Consider the following 23,321-nt stretch of genomic DNA (forward strand, 5'->3'; position numbering starts at 1 on the left):
GTCAATTTTTCCTTATAAACTTTTTGAATAACTTTTTTTTTTTAAATCTATTTTTTAACCTTTTTTACGTGCACAAAACCAAGTAGTGTTATGTATATGATTATTGATGAAAAATTGTAATAAATACATATAATTTATTATATAAAAAAATTAAAAAAAAGTTTATAAGGAATAATTGACCATAATTTTACATAATTATTTATTACTGATAAATGCATTTCTTATTCGATTTTTTTAAACCAATCTGAAAAAGCACATGTTCTTTCATTTGAAACCTGTAGAATGATTCTAACATTTTTTTTCTGACATATTATTGCAAAAATTGCTCTCTATGATAAACAATTTGAATAAAATTTAAACAATTGAATGAACCGCTCTTAAATTTTTGTCACATATTAAGCACCAAAGAACCCTCATTTGACCAAAATTTCAAAGCTCTAAATTTATTTTTACAATAGTTATTGTGAAATTAATTGTTTTAAAATTCCGAATTTATTCGCAATTATATTAACAAAAAATGAGTATATTAAACTTGGTAATACGGCATTTTAAAGTTTTTTCCATTCTCTCGAAGATGTTTGTACTAAGTAAATCATAAGTCTTACCGTTTTCCATTAATTTAAAAAAACAGGAAAAAAGGCCTTTTTTGACACTAAATTGTTTATAAATAAAAATTGCCGCCAGATCCCACGCAAGAAATAATTACAATTTGTTCTTATAGGTATTACCTGTCGAAAAAACGCTTCAGTACTCTGACTGTTGAAGTGTCATGGAAAAAACCTTATTACCCTGGACTATACGAATTAAATCTGCGATACGATATATTTTAATTTTCTCAAAATTTTTCGCTTGAGTTGAATCAGGTACAGGGTTGTTTGGCGAGTTAAGAGAAAGTGCTCAAATATCGAAATTATGTCGCTTCGAAAGCTTAAAGATGCTCGCAATTCTGCCTCAAAGATCGATTCAATATCTCTATTTTTAAGTAGCGGGGGGTTGAGTCAACGTTGACCAGTCCCCCACAAAAATATTAAAGTTCTATCCAGTGCGACAAGCTCTATATTAAGCTCTCAATTTAGTGCTATTTGTTTTTAAATTTTTTCTCCCAAAGGATAACTTCGGGAATGTCCTATAAGCCTTGGTTAATGACAATGGAGTATGGTGTTGTATATATCTTTTTCACTTGTTTAAGTCTTTGTAAAAATTTTCCTTTGTAAAAATTTACTTGGCAGATATCGTTTATATCATGGAACATTTTGTCTAAGGACTTTTATTGTCTTTTATTATTTTTCACAGATATCGCTATTTAGTGCCAATGAGTAGCTTAATTGAAGCATTGATTACAATTTGAATATCCTTAAAATCTATATTACGCTTCAGTACTTTTTTTCACTGCCTCTTAGTATATTTTTTTGCGAAAATATCCTTTCAGGAGTCTTAGCTTGTTTAGAGTTTTGGGAAACAATGATAGAAATAAATAAAAAATTCTTAATCAGATTTTTTAATAAGAAATAAAAGTCACAAAAAAATTAATTATCACATGTAGAATTTCCTAAAACACATCTGTATTGTATCACATTTTTAAAGTATTCCACTGATTTCTTTGGTGTTCTTGTTCGATTTGGGCTTGAAAAATCCACGTGATACAGCCCGAAGTGTTCCCTAAAATGTGTAATTTTAATATAAAATAAATATGGAACCAATATTGTTTATAGGTATGAGTAAAACAACAAAAAGTAGGTTAGTACTGACTTATTGAATAGATAATATTAGTAGGTACATTCTTTCACGGTTTTTGCTGTAAATTTTAAAGAACCGCTTGGATTGACATGAAAATTGGCATGCGCATAGCTAACATGTTAAAGAAAAAAAGTGATATTGTGCCAATGTGTCCTTTTGCCCTGGGGGCCAGTTTCACCTCCTCTTGGGGGTGAAAAATATATGTCCAAAATAAGTCCGGAAATGGATAAACTGACTAATTTTAAGCAACTTTTGTTCTATAGAGTTTTTTTACTAAGTCAATACTTTTCGAATTATTTGCGAGTGAATATGTTCATTTTTTCAAAAAAAAAAAAATCCGCGTTTTTAGATAGTTTTCGCAAATAATTCAAAAAGAAAGTATTTTATCGAAAAGAACATACTGACCAAAAATATAGTCTGTAAAATAGTAAAACAAATGGTGTACGCATGAGGTCTCTACTAGTAAAACTAGAGTTATAGCTAATGAAAAATGGATTCAAGTTCTCCAAATTGCAAATGGGATATTTCAACGTGAAATATCCAAACAACTAAGCAGTTTTTGGGGAAAACTCATTAAAACTTTTTTAAAGTGTTTTAAGAATCTTTATTTCTGTTTTATAAAAAAAGTTTCTAGCAGCAAATGTAACAAAGTTATGCTAACAAGAAAGTTGGTCAATTTTAATTTGGCAAAAAAATTCGGGAAGGACAACCCCTAATTAGCAACTTAAATAAAATTAATCATTACCGTTTCACAAGTTATTTTAGTTATGTTGTGTTTATATGATCTGTAAGTTTCATCGGTTCAAAGTGCTTATTTTTTAAGAACATTGGTTTTAAAATACAATTTCTAAAATTTTTAATTAAAAAAAAATGCTTTTTTTCAAAATAACTTAAAAATTGTTAGATATACCCAAAATCTCAAACAATAAAAAAGTCGGCTTTGCTTTTTTGAATATTTTGTATCTTTTTGTTTTTCTGTAAGACAAAAATTTGTTAAGATGTGGTGTTTCTAAATTTGCATCCACTCGTTCAAGCCCTTTTAACTACAGCCCTTTCAAAAATAAGGACTTTAAACCGATAAAACTTACAGATCATATAAACAATACATATGCGAATTAAGAAAGTTGTGAAATGGTAACGATTAAGTTAATTTGAGGTACTAATTAGGGGGTGATTTTCACGATTTTTTTACCTACAAAAAGGGACCAACTTTTTTTTGAGCGTAAGTTGTTTAATTTAGATGCTAGATATCTTTTCTATAAAACAAGATAAAGTTTTTTTAAACACTTTAAGAAAGTTGTAATGAATTTTCCCCAAAAAAGTGGTTTCTTTTTTGGTTATGTCACGTTAAAATATTCGATTTGAAATTTGACGAATATGAACCTATATTTCATTAGCTATAACTCTGGTTCTATTAGGTGTAGAGAGCTAATATATACACCATTTTTTCAGTTTTTTTACAGGCTATATTTTTCTTAAGAATGTTGTTTTCGACGAAACACTTACTTTTTGAGTTATTTCCGAAAAACTGTCTAAAAACGTGGTTAATATGTTGAAAAATGAACATGTTCACGTGCAAATAACTCGACAAGTATTGACTGGGTGAAAAAACTCTATAGAACAAAAGTTGTTTAGAATTAGTCAGTTTATCGATTTCCGGACTTATTTTGGACACATATTTTTTCGCCCAAAATAGGGGGTGAAACTCACCCCAAGGGTAAAAACACACATCGGCACAATATCACTTTTTTTCTTTGACTTATTAGCTATGTGTATGCAAAATTTCATGTCCATCCAAACGGTTCTTTAAAATTTAGATTTTTTGCAATATTTTACCGTTAAAGAACGTACTATATTATATAGTACAGAGTTATAGAGAATTTAAAATTGATTCTAGTACATAGAAGATGAGGCTAAAGAAGGGATTAAGTTCGGCATTTACTGCAAGACGATTCTATAAGGGACCTTTACTAGGGTATATACTTTACTTAAGGGTGAAAGCTATCTATCTATATCTTTTTCGAGACGTAATCTATCCATCTTTTGACGTAGGCCTCCCTTTCTCTTTTCCGCTGGTTTCTATCCAGCACTGTGGTCATCCGTCTGGATCCAGCATGCTTTTTGATGTCGTCGCTCCATCTCATCTGAGGCCTTCCTCTTCCAGTCATATATTCCCATGGTCGTCAATATATTATTGGCTTTCATCTTTCATCTGATTGTCGGATGGTGTGACCTGCAAATTTCCATTTGAGTTTTGGGACCTGTTCCTTAACGTCTTTCACTTTGGTTACTCTTCTGATTCAGGAGTTTCTTTTGCGATCTTTAAGTTTTATGTCTTTCCATCGATCTTTGCGTTTTTACCACTTTATCGATATTCTCCTTATGGGTAAGATATTGAGAGAAAAATCTTTCAGCGAGAACTATATGTGATTTCTGTGGTTTTCCGGATTTTCATCTTGAGTTGAATATTTTTTGTTTTTAGAAAACCATTGTTTTGACGACGTTCCGGCAAGGTCACACTTGACATTATCAAGCCAGATTAGTTCTGCTTCTTTCTGATGTTAAAAAAAAACAGTTCTCATCGATAGTCAAAATGATAAGTAAATGTAAAGACTGAAATAGTTTTGTACACATTTATGACTACAGGTAAATAGGGAGAAGTGTATTTTTGAAGTGTGTAAATTAAATAATTCCTACCTGAGCGCTTTCGGCTTACAAAGCCATCTTAAGAGCTATGGTCAAATGGTTCAAAATACCACTATGTAATAAATAGGCATAATTTGTTAATGTGGTTTGAAAAAATTAAAAAAAAATAATATTAAAAAAAACACAAAATAAAATAATAACAAAAAAAATAATAAACAAACAAAAAGAAAAAAAAAGGAACAAAAATAAAAAAGAATAGAAAAAAAAAGAAGTAAAAAAAAGTGTTTCGCACAAATTAAAATATATATTAAAAAAAACACAGTAAAATAATTAAAAAAAAAACAAAATAAAAAAAAAGCTACACAATGTACCAATGTATCTATAAAAATAAAATTGTAGAATGTACTTATGTTATAAGAAATTTATGACTATGAATCTGCAATCAATCAGAAACAAGTCTGGCTAATTGGCTCTGTCAAAGCCATTTTTCAAAAAAAAAAACACTATGAAGAGATATGAATCCCATGTATGATATAAAAATACTTCTATTTCTTATGTAGTTTTTTTATTGGATGGTAAAAACCTTGTCTGACTGTTGAAAAAATGCTCAACTTTGCTGTTGTTTTTGAGGTCGGAAAAGTTAAAACATCTATTACAAGCACAAAGGACTTTCACACGAAAAATTACATTACGGGCCGGTTGTTCGAAAGCTAATCAACAATGATCATTATCAAATATTTAACTACTGTCACCAACTGTCAATGTCAACTTTGTTTGGGTTGCTGAAAACATAATATGAAATTACTTAATCAATTATGTTAATAATTGTTATGTTAATTGATTAACTAATCTCATAATTTTAATCAATTATGTTTTCAGCAACCCAATAAAAGTTGACATTGACAGTTTTGGTGACAGTAATTAAATATTTGATAGTGATCATTGTTGATTAGCGTTCGAACAACCGGCTCTACATATAACGAATATTTGATCATGGTAAGGTCAAGAAACCTTACCATTTGAAGTCTACGGTGTCAGCATGCAGAAAATTATAAGCAGTATGACTGTTAAAAACAAAAAAGGAAGACTCCAGGTCGAAGATAACTCAATGAACGTTTTTTCTTTTATTACTATGATTTTAATCGTGTCTCTCATATTATTGAGTTCTGCCAAGAAAAAAGTTATTACTATAGAAAATACAAAGCTTTAGAAATGGGGTAATTTTTTAAGAAACCTTCATTTGAGAACAATGTGTTTACATTGAAATAGATTTAACGGAATAATACTAAAAATTTAGAAGATGGTACTCGTACTTGTTTAATGTTTAATACTTACGTATATCCACGTAACCATTCAAAATTATCCATCAAACTCCACGCTGTATATCCGAAAACATTTACTCCATCATCCATCGCATCTTTCACGCTGCTCAAGTGTTGCTAAAACAAGAATTCTATATAAAAATACTCTTACTTACTGAAGTTACTGATTTACCTGGTAATAGTCGACCCTCGTATCATCTTCTAGAGAAGAACCATCGTCTGATGTACCGTTTTCCGTTATTATTATTGGAATATCTCCATACGTGTTCTTGATCCAGTTGAGTGTTTTTCTTAGACCCCAAGGAACAACCTGTATATTGAATGAGTATTTTATTAATGAGTTCTTTATATTAATTTAGAGAAATGAATACGAACATTGTGATCTCAAGAAAGACAGTATAACTCGTTAGTTTAAATCTTATAAGGAAAGAATAAGATAAACTGGAACAACAAGTAATTGCACCCAAAGAAATGACTTGGATCAAATACTATTGACTGTAATACATTCAACTCCCACAGAAATCTGGAAGCACGTTGCTACTAGCGCGCTAGCGCCACTGTCGGCTTGAAGTGAAACAACGTTTTGAAAATGTCAAATTTGAAGTAAACATTCAAATTTAATTTTATAAATTTTTGAATAACGAGCTAATTTTGTTAAATTAAATTAAAATAAAAATAGATGAAACACTTATACAAAAACAATAATAAAGCAATTTTATAAATGTAAGGTTAGATTGCTCTGGTTATCACCACACACCACTAGATGGCGCTATATTGTTTGCTTCCTCAAATGTAATGGGAAATGTCAAGAGTTGTATGTATTACAGTCAATAGTATTTGCTTGGATTAAAGAAAAATGAAAATTCAGATTACAGTTGTGTGCGAAGATAGTTTGTAAATATGTGTAAATTATAGTTTAATCATCATCCAGCCTCAAAAGTCCACTGCTGGACATAGACCTCCTCCTCCTGTTTCCAACCTGGTCTATTCTGCGCCGCTCTCATCCAGTTTCTCTTCGTTTTTGATTCTGTTTTGCAGAGTTAACCCAACATGAACCGGTCCATTCTTCGCTGTGTAACTCTTAGTTTGGTAGCCGAGGCATTAGTTGAAGTAAGTGTTTCTGCTCCGTACGTCAAGACTGGGACGACGCACTTATCAAACACCTTTCGCTTAATAGTGTAGGAAACAAAGGTTGAACCTTGCAAAATGGACACAAGTCCGGTTTTATTTTTGAAGTTATACTTCTTTACCGGCGATAGAGGGTGATTTTTTTATATGTTAAAACCTATCAGCCCGGCGCATGCGCATTATAACTTTGTTCTGATTGGATGTTCAAATGACATGTCAAAAATTATCCGATATGGCAGCTGTGGTTTGGAGGTAAAGGTAAAGGTAAACAAATGTATAATATATTAGTTTTATTGTTGTGAGGACAGAAACAAAAAAGTTTATAATATTGTAGTGACTTTTAATAGTTTTTAAAAGCAACAGGTACGTAATAATTGTTAATGTATCATGGGTATAAACCTACCTATTTGATCTGCCAAAATACATAGTATGTAATACTTTTATTTATATAATTTGATTACCATCAAAATTTCTATCAATATTCACCTAATATATTGTTTTTTTACTCTATGTTTTGTTGTATTTTTTCAATTCTAAATCATTTCAATTCAAAATTAAAATAATTTGATCAATTTTCAAAATATCAAAATATCACAAGTTTAATCCGTTTAGTTAGTCGATCTTCGTAAATAATGACACATAGTGTCCGTGGCTAAGCGGAGAAGGCGAATGAATTCCAATACCAACCGCTCTTATCAGCGCTGGTTCGAGTCCCAATAGAAACTTTCTTTTTTGTTTTTTTTAATACATTTTATGATTGTAAGTATATTTATTATATTATGTAAGTGTATTTAGTTAAAAAAAATTTTGACAATTAATGTTCAGACATCATTTGTGGCTTGTTTAATGTGTTTGTGTGTGTTTTATTCTTTTATTATTTTAATTTTTGGCACTGTTCTAATAAAAATGTTTGAGAAGTAGTAAGTATAAATTAGTTTAATATTTAAACAAAATATAAATAAAAAGTATATTAATTTCGTTTAAATCATATAATAGAAGTATAACTTCTTACGTGCGTACAAAGTACACACACATTCTTTTTTTTCTGGTATATCAAGGGGTGTTTATTATAAGACTAACTTTTTCTGAAAAATTTTTGCCCCGGAACCCCCCTTTTCACCCCTTTAGAGGGGGTAATTTGTGGTTTTTGCGGAACGTAGCCCTTCCTGTACCTTTTACAAAAAATTTCTTTTATAGAAATATGAAGAGGACTATATTTTCTACGATTTATTTCGCAATAGCATCTGTCTATCATCCACCGTTTAGCGGGGGTGGCGCCCCAAAGTTGACAAGTTTTTAAAAAAGATGTTTTTAAAAAATATATATTTTTCCCTAACTGTAACGGAAATTAAGAAGAAATCCTGCGGCAATTATTCACAAATAATTGATTGATTTTTTGGTATAGGTTTCACTTAAGGGTAATTGCCCTTTTTTTAATTACAGGGTGTTACATTTTAAAAAACCCCTTTTTATACCATCTGAACCGTTTATGCTAGAGTAAAAAGACTTTCAGCGATTACCCATGTACTGGTGCTATTTACAAATTTGTATAATACACCCCCATTTTTTCCCGGGAACCACCCCAAAAAAAAGAAGAATTAATAAATAAAGTGATTTTCTTGGGATGGTTCACACACAATGCCCTTTATTAATATGCTTCATATATCATTTTATGCACGTTATTATTACCCATGCATGGACATCAACAGCTATTTCCTAGTGCAACCCCTTTAGCAAAAAAAAATAAATGAAATGGGGGGTTGAAAATTTTTTTTTGTTTTTTGCTTTTTGATCCATTTGGGCATATGCTTCATCAATAGTGCTTTTCAAAAATATATATGGTTATTGCAACATCCCTGCAGAAACCACCCTGACCTTGAAAATATACTGCAGAAACTACCCCTATCCCTTGGCGAGCATGTTTTTACTATTTTAACTATTTAGAATGGGAAATAAGCCACAATATTATTAAAAATGATTTTTATTAACGTTTCGACGCCCAAATCGGGTGCCGTTGTCAAAATACAAAATACTATTGTATTTTGTATTTTGACAACGGCACCCGATTTGGGCGTCGAAACGTTAATAAAAATCATTTTTTAATAATATTGTGGCTTATTTCCCATTCTAAATAGTTAAAATTGTAAAAATGCCACAAGAAAATAGCTTCAGAACAACATTATGTTTTTACTATTTTCTCATTACCTATGCATTCTTTTTAAACAAAACTTATACAAGGTTAAAGACCACTATTTACTCTAAAAATTAGGTTCTATTTATTTTTTTCGTATAAGCAGCCGTTACGGCACAGTGGCGCCGTAAACCTCATATATGCTTTGGCAGGCTCCAAATTTTGTTTTTTTTTTTCGTCATCTGTTCGTTTTATTGATAAAGTACTTGTGTAAAATAAAAGAACACAGTGTAACCTACAAATTATGACTGATGAACATTTTACAATCTTTGCGCCCCAAAGCCACAGTGGTGGCCCAAAATCAATTTTTGCATATTTTCGCCACCTACACGCATTTTATTGCATTGATGCTACCTTTATAGCACAATATTTACCCTTAGGTTGTCGCTAAGCAGTGGCGGATCCAGGGAGGGGTGATGGGGGTGATCACCTCCCCCCCTCTCAAACCAAGTGATATTATATTCAAAGATTATAAAAATATTCTTTTATTTTTATAGAAATTTAGCCAATTGGCACCCCCCTCTTAACGATGCTAGATCCTCCACTGTCGGTAAAGCATAAAAAGTACGCCATTCTTATAAAAATAATAATATAATATAAGTATTTCTATAAAAATAAATTAATATTTTTATAATCTTTGAATATAATAACACTTGGTTTGAGAGGGGGGGGGTGATCACCCCCATCACCCCTCCCTGGATTCGCCACTGCTTAGCGACCACTTAAGGGTAAATATTGTGCTATTAAGGTAGCATTAATGCAATAAAATGCGTGTAGGTGGCGAACATATGCAAAAATTGATTTTGGGCCACCACTGTGGCTTTGGGACGCAAAGATTGTAATATGTGCATAGGTCATAATTTGTAAATTACACTGTGTTGTTTTATTTTACATAAGTACTTTATCAATAAAACGAACAGATGACGAAAAAAAAAAACAAAAACTGGAGCCCGCCAAAGCATTTATGAGGTTTACGGCGCCACTGTGCCGTAACGGTTGCTTATACGAAAAAAATGAATGGGATCTAATTTTTTAGAGTAAATAGTGGTCTTTAACCTTGTATAAGATTTGTTTAAAAAGAATGCATAGGTAATGAGAAAATCGTAAAAACATCCTCGCCAAGGATAGGGGTAGTTTCTGCAGTATATTGTCAAGGATAGGGGTGGTTTCTGCAGGGATGTTGCTATAACCATATATATTTTTAAAAAGCACTATTGTTGAAGCATATGCCCATATGGATCAAAAAGCAAAAAACAAAAAAAAATTTCAACCCCCATTTTATTTATTTTTTTTTGGCTACAGGGGTTGCACTAGGAAAGCGCTTTTGGTGTCCATGCATGGGTAATAATAACGTGCATAAAATGATATATAAAAAATATTAATAAAGGGCATTGTGTGTGAAGGATTCCAAGAAAATCACTTTATTTATTAATTCTTCTTTTTTTTTGGGGTGGTTCCGGGAAAAAAATGGGGGTGCATTATACAAATTTGTAAATAGCACCAGTACATGGGCAATCGCTGAAAGTCTTTTTACTCTAGCATAAACGGTTCAGATGGTATAAAAAGGGGTTTTTTAAAATGTAACACCCTGTAATTAAAAATACGGCAATTAACCTTAAGTGAAACCTATACCAAAAAATCAGTCACTTATTTGTAAATAATTGCCGCAGGATTTCTTCCTAATTTCTGTTACAGTTAGGGAAAAATATATATTTTTTAAAAACATCTTTTTTAAAAAGTTGTAAACTTTGGGGCGCCACCCTCGCTAAACGGTGGATGACAGACATATGCTGTCGGAAATAAATCGTAGAAAATATAGTCCTCTTCATATTTCCATAAAAAATTTTTTTTGTAAAAGGTACAGGAAGGGCTACGTTCCGCAAAAACCACAAACTACCCCCTTTAAAGGGGTGAAAAGGGGGGTTCCGGGGCGAAATATTTCAGAAAAAGTTAGTCTTATAATAAGCACCCCTTGATATAACGGAAAAAAAATAAAACCGGACTTGTGACCATTTTGCAAGGATCAACCTCTGTTTCCTACACTATTAGGCATGTAGGCAACTCTCTTTTAAAAGTTTCAATTTTCCATAAGCTGCCCACCCAAGACCGATTCATGAGTCTGGTTATCCTTTCCAATCGTAATTTCATGTCCCAGGTATGTATATCTGTCTACGAATTCTATTTCTTTCCCACCAATACTGATGTTCAGGTTGGGTACCAAATTTGTCATTATTTTTGTATTTAAGATGTTTATAGTTAAACCTACATTCTCTGTAGCCACAACGAGTTTCTGTACCTAGATTCTCTTGCCATACCTAGATCCTCAGCAATTATGACTATGACTCATATAGTTTAATATGTTAATGAATAATTGTAAATGGTGAATGTAATAAATTAAATAAAAAATAAATAAAAACTAATAAATTAAGTAAAGACGTTCTTCTTCTTCTTTTACCCTTTAATTCATCCAATTTTGAAAATAGGCTTCCCCCAGTTTCCTTCATTCGCTTCTGTTTAGTGCTTTTTGTTTCCAGTTCGTTCATCCTATCTTTTTAATGTCATCTCCCAATCGCATCTGGGGTCATCCTCTTGCTCTCTTTCCTGTCCATGGTCTCCATTGTTGTATCGTGATAATCCACCTATTGTCCGTTTTTCTAGCGTTATGCCCTGTGAAGCTCCATTTTAGCCTAGCTATATGTTGTCTTGCGTCTTTGACTTTTGTTTTATTTCTTACCCAGTTGTTTTACTTTTTGTCTGTTAAATGAGTAAATATGTTACAATATCTATAAGAACAAAAACTAACCGAAGGAGAAAGAACTGAGAAAATTAACTTTTAGATACAAACCATTTTTTATTGTTTCTATTGTTACTACATATTCTATAGAGCCAAAGAATTCAATAAAAATAAAGAATAAGGTTGTGCATGAAACGAACATGATTGATTTATATCTTATGTAGGTCAGAAAATAATTTTAATAATTTTACCCTTAACGTTGATGTGGCCGATGTAGGCCATTCGTCTTTTTGGTACACATCAACTCCTGCATCTGCTTCATAAGAAACAACGTCTGTTCGTTTATCACCAGCGTCTATTGCCATTCTTGTGGTATAATAGTTCAACCCCAAATAGTCAAGAGTACCTTTCAGATACTCGATCTCATCTTGTGTGAATTCTGGAAGACGCGACTGGCTGAAGCCTTGAAGTGAACTTCTTTTTGAGATTGATTTCTTCATTTGCTCTGGATAATCGCCGAAGGTTAAAGGTCTGACATACCAGCCATGCTGAAATGTATATTGTTAATTAAAAACACAACAATCAATCTCTATCTAGGGTAATTGGAACTATGACAGGTTTGTAACAATGTATTTTGATTTGTTTTGATTTTGGGTTCAATACACTTTGGTACCGTCAAGAGAGAAATTGTTTATAGTGATTTCTTCTACTTTTTTTGGGATGAAAAATGATCTACTTACACTAAATTGTTGTGCTCGTTCTGCAGCATCTACATCTTTAGTAATATTTGTGTCTGGCTCAAACCAAGCTGTATCTACAGTAATTCCAACCTTTCCTAAAATCGAAAGTATATCAAATATATATTTTATATGCCTAATACATCCAAACTGAAGAATCGTTTATAGACCTTCGTTTATATTTCTGTAAAAATATTAGTACATTTAGATGTTGAGGTGTGACTCATATTTTTTTTGCAGAAATTGCTTGAAAATAACTCATATAATAATATTTGAGTTATCTTCCCACTCAGTACAGTTGGTTCCTAAAAAAACTGATACGACTCTTAAAGCGTATTTTGTAGAAAATTGACCAGTGTATTTTGAAGGATAAATACTTATTATTTACATACTGTCACTGTCACTGCCAAATCTTAAAATTTTTCAGATAACTTATTCTGTTCAACCTCAAAAATGGCGGCTTTAATATTTTATTTAACAAAAATATATTTTGTTCTGAAGCTATTTTCTTGTGGCATTTTTATAATCAAGTATATTCAAATGGGAAATAAGCCACAATTTTACCTAAAAATGATTTTATTAACGTTTCGACGCCCAAGTCGGGTGTCGTTGTCAAAATACAAAATAATATTAAATAAACAAAAATGTTGTTGCTTAGTAAAAAATTCTTCTAATAATTTATTTAATCTGACTCATTTATATCGGCAATTCAGACACGTATTATACATTTTAAAGTAGACGACTTTAAAAATGATATTGCCAATATTGATGAGTTGCGTTTCTGGGACGACTTTACTAAAAGATAGTTCATTCGATTACATGAAATCAATCCCAACTCAAGAATAGCCGCCACAAAAAATCATAGCATGTGATCTGTCTTTAAAAAGAGAACCAAATGCAACGGTGGTACTGAAATTCTCGCGTTAGAGATTCCATAGTAAATCACGAGGGAAAACCAGGAAAAACCTCGTGATACTATCCCGACATCGCAAGTATTTGGGTTTACATTTAGTTTACTCTCAAAACTAATACCAAATTCTGACTTGATATTTTAAATTTTAAATAATACTAAAATACTAAATATGTACTAACTCGATATGTTACTGATTTACTAATTGACTTCCTCCTTTAGTATGGGTAACCACATCCTACTGCATTCTACCGAGGAATTTGCGACACAATTGGTTTCATTTAGCATAATTAGAGCCGCTTCTTTGATTTTTATCATAATTAGCGCAGTGGAAAAAATATCCCAATGTTTACCAACCCATGAAAAAGAACAATATAGGGTACTATGCAAACTTGAATTGGAAAAATCTAATAAAATTGAACAGAACATCAGCAAAGAGGAAATGAAAGCTTTAAAAACTTTAAAAAATGATGACTCCATAACAATCCTACCAGCGGATAAAGGAAATGCAACTGTAATAATGGATAAAGTACAATATGAGGACAAAATTAGAGATCTAATTACAAATGGACCTTATACCAAATTAACGAAGGATCCAACGAAGACACTGGAAAACAAAATCTATAGAACTTTATTCAAATTTAAAAATGACCTAACGTACTATCAAAGAAAATTAATGACACCTCATTACAGTAAGACACCACATTTTTATGGAGTACCGAAAATTCATAAAGCAAATATTCCACTTAGACCTATTTGTAGTACCATCAATTCTCCTTGTAGTGAACTATCAAAATTTTTATTAAATATTATAAAACCATTTGCAAATAATAATGACACATTTATAAAAAATACACAACATTTTTTAAACAAATTATCAAATATAGAATTTAATCCAAATAATATTTTAGTAAGTTTTGACATAAACAGTTTATTTACAAATGTACCATTAGATAAAACTTTAAACATAATCAAAACGAAATTAGAAAATGATAATACATTAAAAACTAGGACAAGACTAAATGTATCAGCTATAATGGAGTTATTGACATTATGTACTAATAATACCTATTTTCAACTAAATAATGAATTCTATAAACAAAATTTTGGTCTCGCAATGGGCTCTTCTTTATCTCCATTATTGGCTAATATATTTATGGAGGATTTCGAAACTAATATCATTTCTAAACAAAATTTAAAACGCACAGTATGGTGGAGATATGTAGATGATGTGTTTTCCATATGGCCTCATAGATCGGAATTGTTGGATACGTTCCTGAATATTATAAACGATCAAGAAGAGACAATAAAGTTTACAATGGAAAAGGAATACAATAAGACCCTACCTTTCCTCGATGTTTTGGTCTCAAAGAAGGATACTGGATATGAGACTCAAGTGTATAGAAAACCAACACACACCAACAGATATCTCAATTACAAATCAAATCATAACATCAACGTTAAAAAGGGAATCATTAAATCCTTATATGATAGAGCCAAAATTACTTGTTCTAACGAAAATTCATTTTTAGAAGAAAAACAATTGTTAACATCTGTTTTATTAAAAAATGATTATCCCATATCGTTTATAAATAAGGAATTGTCAAGATTGGATCGAATGGAACAGAACAACTTAGAACGGGATCCTACAACATTCACAAGAAATAATACGAGGAAAATATCAATACCATATGTAAAAGGACTATCCGAGAAACTTAAAACAATATAAAATAAATTCAACATATCAACAACATTCAAAACAACAAACACATTGAGATCTATTCTATCTAAAACTAAACCTAACAGTGAACAAGAAAGAACAAAGAATTGTATTTATAAAATACCTTGTGAATGCGAACAATTTTATATAGGTGAAACGTCAAGACCATTAGACGTTAGAGTAAATGAACATCAGTCTTATATAAAAAATAGAGAATTTGATAGATCTCAAATATGTCAACACGCATGGGATAATGAACATAGAGTTCGGTGGAGAGATTTAAGTATAGTCCTAAAAGAAGCAGATAGTAAAAAGAGAAAAATCAAAGAAGCGGCTCTAATTATGCTAAATGAAACCAATTGTGTCGCAAATTCCTCGGTAGAATGCAGTAGGATGTGGTTACCCATAATAAAGGAGGAAGTCAATAGAAAGAAAATACCACAATTAGTAAATCAGTAACATATCGAGTTAGTACATATTTAGTATTTTAGTATTATTTAAAATTTAAAATATCAAGTCAGAATTTGGTATTAGTTTTGAGAGTAAACTAAATGTAAACCCAAATACTTGCGATATCGGGATAGTATCACGAGGTTTTTCCTGGTTTTCCCTCGTGATTTACTATGGAATCTCTAACGCGAGAATTTCAGTACCACCGTTGCATTTGGTTCCTTTTTTAAAGACAGATCACATGCTATGATTTTTTGTGGCGGCTATTCTTGAGTTGGGATTGATTTCATGTAATCGAATGAACTATCTTTTAGTAAAGTCGTCCCAGGAACGCAACTCATCAATATTGGCAATATCATTTTTAAAGTCGTCTACTTTAAAATGTATAATACGTGTCTGAATTGCCGATATAAATGAGTCAGATTAAATAAATTATTAGAATTTTTTACTAAGCAACAACATTTTTGTTTATTTAATATTATTTTGTATTTTGACAACGACACCCGACTTGGGCGTCGAAACGTTAATAAAATCATTTTTAGGTAAAATTGTGGCTTATTTCCCATTTGAATATACTTGATTATAAAATATATTTTATTCTAATTTATGTAAAAACTATCATTTCTATACTCTTTATAAAATGCAGGAATTCAAAATAATATCCAAATTTAGACCTTAATAATTATTCCAATTTATGAATTAACATGTAGTCAGTTGTTTGTTGTTTGTCTGTTTATTTTATTATTTGTCTGTCATAATAAACATAATATAATGTCAGACCAATCAAATACACTGCTCAAAATGACCAAATCTTACTAAGAGTCGTATCAGTTTTTTTAGGAACCAGCTGTACATATCTGTGTTTGGGTTTTATATTAGTGTGAATCCGACCCTGATGAAAAGGTACGCTAATCATCCAAGGAAATATTGCAGTCAAGAGGGGAATAGGTCGTAAAGAATTGTCGTAACTGTACTAACTGTAACTAACACTGGCGAACTTTTGCATGCCGCAAAAGACATACGTCTGACAAGATAATTCGCTAACGCGCTATAAGTGCACGGCACCATACGAAGAAGTTAGAATTACGTTACTTTGGCATGATGCAGTCAATCCAGCTTAAACATAAAGCATACCATAATAAAGATACTTAGTTCTGTCTTACCTTTTTGTGTACTACGAAACTGCAAGTCATATAAACGCCACGCTTTAGCGTGAGCCTTAAGAACATTATGGGCGCAAAGGTATTCCCCAATACCAGGTGAGTCAACCAGAGGTGCCTTTTGTTTGTTACCGTAACCTTCGTTGCAAATGTGTTTAGGTTCATTGAATGTCAACCAGTATGTAATATCATCACCAAAATTTTCAAATACCACCTTAGCGTAATCTACAAATCTATCAATTATTAGCTCGTTGGTCCATCCACCTAAGTTTTCCAATGATTGGGGTGTATCCCAATGGAATATAGTTACTAAAGGTTCGATATTGTTGGCCCTAAGTTCCTTGATGAGGTTTTTGTAATAAGCGATTCCAAGGGGGTTGACTTTATTATTAAAACCTGAAAAATTTAACATTTTAATAAATATGTCCAAGAAACTTTGATAATACGCCGAACATATTTTACGAAAACATTTTTAGATCATTTTGAAATTATATTTTTCTTAAAAAATCAGAAAAGGAAAACATAAAGCAAAAAAGAACCAAGAACAAATAAATAAAAAAATTAGAAAAAAGAAACTAAAAATAAAATATGAATAAAAGGAAAAAAAATGGCCACAAAAATAAAAAACGAAAAAATTAAGGAAAAAATAAACAAATGTTAATCATTTTAGAACAACTATGCACAAAAATAGTATTGTCAATTGGCTTTGCCAAGGACAAAAACTGAAGAAGCGCTGTGACTCAGTTTTAGGTATCCTCTATATATTTTTCATCTTTGATTTAAAATACTGTATATACTATAGTGGCTTACCTGTGGGTAAAATCCTGGACCAGGATAACGAAAATCTGTAATGGGTGACTCCCAAATGCTTCAGCATCGCCACATCTTCTTTATATTTGTGATAAGAGTCGCAAGCTACATCTCCGGTTGAGTTATCGACAATTGGGGATGGTACTCTGTGAGAGACTTCGTCCCAAGTATTTTCCCCTTTTCCATCTTGGTTCCATGCACCTTCCACCTGGTAGGAGGCAGTCGCCGTACCAAACATAAAATCTTTGGGGAATTTGGATACATTGATTGTTGTCGCCAAACTGGAATCACACGAGTTTTTGTAGAAAATATAGAAAACCATAAATAAATAAAACGGTGTCATGACAACTTAAATCATTTTGTGAGATGTCAAACTACAACATTCATCTTTCTCTATCCCTTCGTTTTCCTAGAGTTTTATGCAAAAATACAAAAATTACGCTGGGCAGGTCACCTTATAAGAATGGATAATGACAGAACACCTAGTAGAACGCTTAGAGGAACCATGGTGGTACGTCGATCAGTAGGAAGACCAAGGAAGAGGTTAAATATTGAATATTTTCAGAAAGCCAAATATCATGGTCATAGAGAACTACATTCTATGTCTGAGTAGATTAGTTTTATAACAAATTGATTTTAACTTACCTAATCGACAAAACAATGCTTAGAAGCCACACTTCTTTAGTGATCATTGTGGCATCGACGAATTGAAAAGTCAAAAATTACTCTTTATACCTGGCTGATATGTATTGTAATCAAAGTAATCAGATTTATTTTATGTTCTTTTTATTAGCATTTGTTAGTTTTCTGCGAAACGTTTGTTGTATCTGAAACAAAATTATTAAAACATAAAACAACACATTACAGGACGGTCTAAATTACACTAAAGATATCAATTAGATATTAATTACTGATACGATTTTTGTAAATACATTAACTTTTTGTTGCTTAAAACATAAATTGTACAGAGAGGTAACCTTATGATATTTTTAATGTTAGTATAAGGTGTTTAAAATATTATGCTATGTGTTATTAAGTTTGCTTGTGTCAGTTTTGTTGTTGATGGCATTCTTACTTCGGTTAATATGACACAGCTCGAGAAACACCAAAAAGAAAAATATCAATGAAACAGCTATCCTACTTAATGTACAAACATGTGTAACACCCTCATCAGCAGAATATAGTAGGCTCTAGCTGCAAATACTAAAGAAAAATGTCTTCTTCTTCTGGTTCCTACCCGTTTCGGTTGTTGGAAATCATAGCCTTGCTAGCTGCGACACGAAACAGTTCCATTTAGGTTTTCTTAAACCATGTTCTCCATGGTCAGTAACCAGAATATACAGGGTGTTTCAAAAAGGTATGTCATAAATTAAATCACGCATTCCGGGGACAAAAAAAAATTGATTGAATCCAACTTACCTTAGTACAAAAGTGTACACAAAAAAAGTTACAGCCATTTGAAGTTACAAAATGAAAATCGATTTTTTTCAATATATCGAAAACTATTGAAGATTTTTTATTGAAAATTGACATTTGTTCTGAAGCTATTTCCTTGTGGCATTTTTATAATTACGTATTTTCATGGGAAATAAGCCACAATTTTACTAAAAAATGAATTTATTAACGTTTCGAAGCCCAAATCGGGTTTCGTTGTCAAAATACAAAATACTATTGTATATATATATATATATATATATATATATATATATATATATATATATTCAAATATATATATATATACTATTGAATATATATATATATATATATATATATATATATATATATATATAAAAGACTGGTGCTTCAAAGTGAGTGCCTTTTATTTTGGTCAAGCTTTCGCCTATTGTTTTTAGGCTTCTTCAGGACTTGCTACAAAGAAGAACATTCTTTACAAATATGCTTAAAGATAGAACAAGCAATTCTTACCGAAATAGGTGCACTAGTGCTCAGTGAAAATAAGAATACATCTTTTACCTTGCCTGTTTTGTGTATACATAAGTAATACAGATATTTTTGTTGTTATTATTTAGCTAATAAAACCAGATATCGTGAGTCAGATCCTCTCTATTCTAAATAATAACAACAAAAATATCTGTATTACTTATGTATACACAAAACAGGCAAGGTAAAAGATGTATTCTTATTTTCACTGAGCACTAGTGCACCTATTTCGGTAAGAATTGCTTGTTCTATCTTTAAGCATATTTGTAAAGAATGTTCTTCTTTGTAGCAAGTCCTGAAGAAGCCTAAAAACAATAGGCGAAAGCTTGACCAAAATAAAAGGCACTCACTTTGAAGCACCAGTCTTTCATTGCTTCCTCAGTACCAGGGTTTTCCCAGCTGTTATCTCAGTACTTTTTTATTTACTAGTAACCCAATTACTCCTTGGACGTTTATATATATATATATATATATATATATATATATATATATATATATATATATATATATATATATATATATATATATATAAATCTGTAGGAAATATCAGGTATGTGGTCTATAATAAAAAATCTTTATTTTTTCTAAAAACTCAATATTTCGCACATTTTTTTGATGGCTTCTTCAGGAGTATACTGTAACAACAATTTTAACAACTTACAAAGACGTACAAACTAGATTTTAAAATACTTACAGAAAGTTAAAAGATTTCACAAATAAATAACATTGACATTAAAATAAAAATTTTTACTGTCATATATTAAAATGCATCTTAAAATTAATATAAGGAAAGGTCTGAAGCACGTTCGTTACAGTAATAAGATTATAAATTACAAAACAGACACTGGACAGTTAAGTAACATATATTGTAATATATTGAATAAAATTTACAGTAATCATTAAGTTAACACTCGCCTTAATAAACAACTAACCTTAATAATTAAAGTAATAGTATTCCTCTAATTGTTCTTTTGTTGTTATTTTTTGCGTTTGAGTCATTTTATGTGTTTTGTCTTATTACTGTAACGAACGTGCTTCAGACCTTTCCTTATATTAATTTTAAGATGCATTTTAATATATGACAGTAAAAATTTTTATTTTAATGTCAATGTTATTTATTTGTGAAATCTTTTAACTTTCTGTAAGTATTTTAAAATCTAGTTTGTACGTCTTTGTAAGTTGTTAAAATTGTTGTTACAGTATACTCCTGAAGAAGCCATCAAAAAAATGTGCGAAATATTGAGTTTTTAGAAAAAATAAAGATTTTTTATTATAGACCACATACCTGATATTTCCTACAGATTTATTTATTGTTTTTGGTCGAAATAATCACTTTGAATATATATATATATATATATATAAAGAAGACAATGAGTCTTTGCTGACAGTAAATGTACAGTTTTTGGTTATTGGGTTATGCAGCAATTGATAAGTGTACTCTTTTAAGTTTTTATTCCGAGCTTTCGTTCATGATTATGAACATCGTCAGGGTGCTACAATTATATTATATATGTGAGACAATATGAAAATATGTATATAAAATTATATGTACTTACAACTTATTGAGGATATTTCAAATAGGTGGTCATTAAAATGAGATTTGTACTTATTAAAATGGTCATGTAATGTCTTGATATAACAAAATTATTCAAATAAAGGTTTATAATTTAGTTCAGCTTCAAAATCGACGAAATATAAAATGACACTTGGACATTCATGACATGGAGTTATTTGAAATATCTAACAAAATTTTTTTTTTTTTAAATATGATCAATTTAGTAAACGACCAATAAGGGTCAATGATAAGTATGAAAGTATTTTTTAAATTTTATAAATTACTGTTGAAATTATAAATTAAGGTAAAATTTAAAAATGAGTAAGATTTATTGATCAAGGTTAATTAAAAGTTTTAAATTATTTATACAAAAGTAATTTATAAAGTTGTTAACAAAAATTAATTTTTACAAAAGTGATTTATAATGTTGTTGACAAATCAGAGTATCTAGAAGAGAAGTTAGGAGATAACTCACGATTATCTAAAAATAGTAGATAAGAAAACATTTCATTTAGGTGGCCTATATCAGTACGATGATTCATCGAATTTGGATTTTTATTTATGTGAACCATTTCCAAAAAAAGCCTCTTTGAAGTATGTGACTCACGGTCCAATATTTTAGCGTTATTGTAATCAATTCGATGATTATTATTGAAAACATGTTCACCCAATGCACTTCTGTCAGGGTACAATCTGCAGTCTGACTTATGTGAAGTCATTCTGTCTTTTAATCTTCTTGATGTTTGACCAATATATATTTGATTACAATCAAAACAAGGAAGACTGTAGACTGTACCAGTTTTAGAAAGCATTGGAGTCTTGTCTTTGACGTTCGAAAAAATCTTATTGACTGTGAGAGTCGTCTTAAATGCAAGTTTGATGTTTTCGAAAGGCTTAAAAAGTCTAGTAAACTTCGGTGCAATATCGCTAATATATGGTAACGTCATATAAGTTACGTTAGTAAAGGGAGTCGCGATGGTTTGCGAGTTGTCTGCATCAAAATTGTTATTAACATTTGTTGGTTGAATGTTAATTGTATTAAACAGTAATTTCTTCAACAAAGACTCTGGATAACCGTTTTCTAAAAAAAGTTGATACAATATTTTTAAATTTTTTGAGTGAAAAGAAACATCGCTGATTTTTAAAACGCGGTTTTTCATGGATTTAATTAAATTGATTTTCATAACGTGTTTATGGTATGAACTATAGTTCAGATATCTGCCTGAACTAAGTGGTTTACGATACCAATCAACTAATAAAATGTTATTTTTACGTATAACTCTAGTGTCCAAAAAAGGTACAGAACTCAACATGTCCTCTTTTTCAAGAGTAAATTGTATATGATGGTTAAAGCTGTTAAAATAGAATAACAAATTATCAAGTTCATTAGTAGGCAAGCAAAGTAGAATGTCATCTACATATCTTTTAATGAAAAATATTAAATATTAAATATAATACAAACTCTGTTCAGCATTCAAAAATGAATAACTCCATCTTTAGAAAACTATATTTTAAATCAAAACAATTTTTAAAAAACAATCCTGACTTAATTGTCACTAGATCTGATAAAGGTGGTGTTACAGTGATTATGAACAAACAACAATATTTTGATTTAAGTAGTAATATTATCGACAATGACAATTCTTATCAGATGTTGACCAGAGATCCAACAAATACTATTGAAAACAATTTTAACAAACTTATTAAAAAATTATGTGATGATGGGAACTTTTCAGAACCAACAAAGAAACGATTAGCTAGCTATAGTGGCGTCCCTGGAAAATTTTATTCTTTACCTAAGATCCACAAGAACCCTTTGGCTGTAAGACCAATTTTAGCATCTATAGGCACTCCTACAGATAACCTATCAAAATTTTTGGCTGAAATTCTTACTAGATCGTATGATTTGGACAACGAGTTTCACATAAAAGACTCTTTTGAAGTCAATTCATTATTAAATAATTTAAAAATACCTGATGGTTACCAGATTGCCAGCCTCGATGTAGTTTCTCTGTTTAGTAATGTATATCTTAATATCTGTATTACTGCCATTGACTATAATTGGTCTAGCATTTCGAATCATTGTGAGTTGTCTAAGTCAACATTTTTTGAACTTTTAACCTTTCTTTTTGAAAACAATTATTTTGTATTTAACAGTAGATTTTACAAACAGACTTTTGGTACACCTATGGGTAGTACAATTTCCCCTATCTTAGCTGATTATGTTATGGATTATATTTTAGATTTTGTGTTACGTGTGTTACCCTTCAAATTATTTTT

At 30.7% G+C, this 23,321-nt stretch overlaps 2 protein-coding genes across 2 annotated transcripts in view; one reads left to right on the top strand and one right to left on the bottom strand.

Moving 5' to 3' along the window:
* The window catches only part of LOC126888405 (neurobeachin), a 2,163,879-nt gene that overhangs the window by 834,177 nt on the left and 1,306,381 nt on the right, over nucleotides 1-23,321 (top strand). The gene's annotated exons all lie outside the window — the stretch shown is intronic.
* On the bottom strand, nucleotides 1,483-18,425 carry LOC126888415 (myrosinase 1-like). The gene is made up of 8 exons (XM_050656665.1): nucleotides 18,191-18,425; nucleotides 17,546-17,826; nucleotides 16,739-17,131; nucleotides 12,499-12,593; nucleotides 12,010-12,306; nucleotides 5,878-6,015; nucleotides 5,719-5,822; nucleotides 1,483-1,659 (listed from the first exon to the last, which is right to left on the bottom strand). The coding sequence occupies exons 1-8, from the start codon at nucleotides 18,235-18,237 to the stop codon at nucleotides 1,527-1,529; spliced, it is 1,488 nt and encodes a 495-aa protein (XP_050512622.1). The 5' UTR covers nucleotides 18,238-18,425; the 3' UTR covers nucleotides 1,483-1,526.

The sequence above is a fragment of the Diabrotica virgifera genome, chromosome 7, assembly GCF_917563875.1.
Source record: "Diabrotica virgifera virgifera chromosome 7, PGI_DIABVI_V3a".
Taxonomy (NCBI): domain Eukaryota; kingdom Metazoa; phylum Arthropoda; class Insecta; order Coleoptera; family Chrysomelidae; genus Diabrotica; species Diabrotica virgifera.

Bases quoted from the DNA above. Each gene is read 5' to 3' on its own strand.
- LOC126888415 (XM_050656665.1), bottom strand. From the start codon at position 18,237: ATGATCACTAAAGAAGTGTGGCTTCTAAGCATTGTTTTGTCGATTAG. The intron at 12,594-16,738 runs GTAAGACAGAAC...TTTCGATTTTAG, and splicing joins GTTTCGTAGTACACAAAAAG to GAAAGGTTGGAATTACTGTA. The intron at 6,016-12,009 runs GTAAAATTATTA...TTCAATATACAG, and splicing joins CGGCCACATCAACGTTAAGG to GTTGTTCCTTGGGGTCTAAG.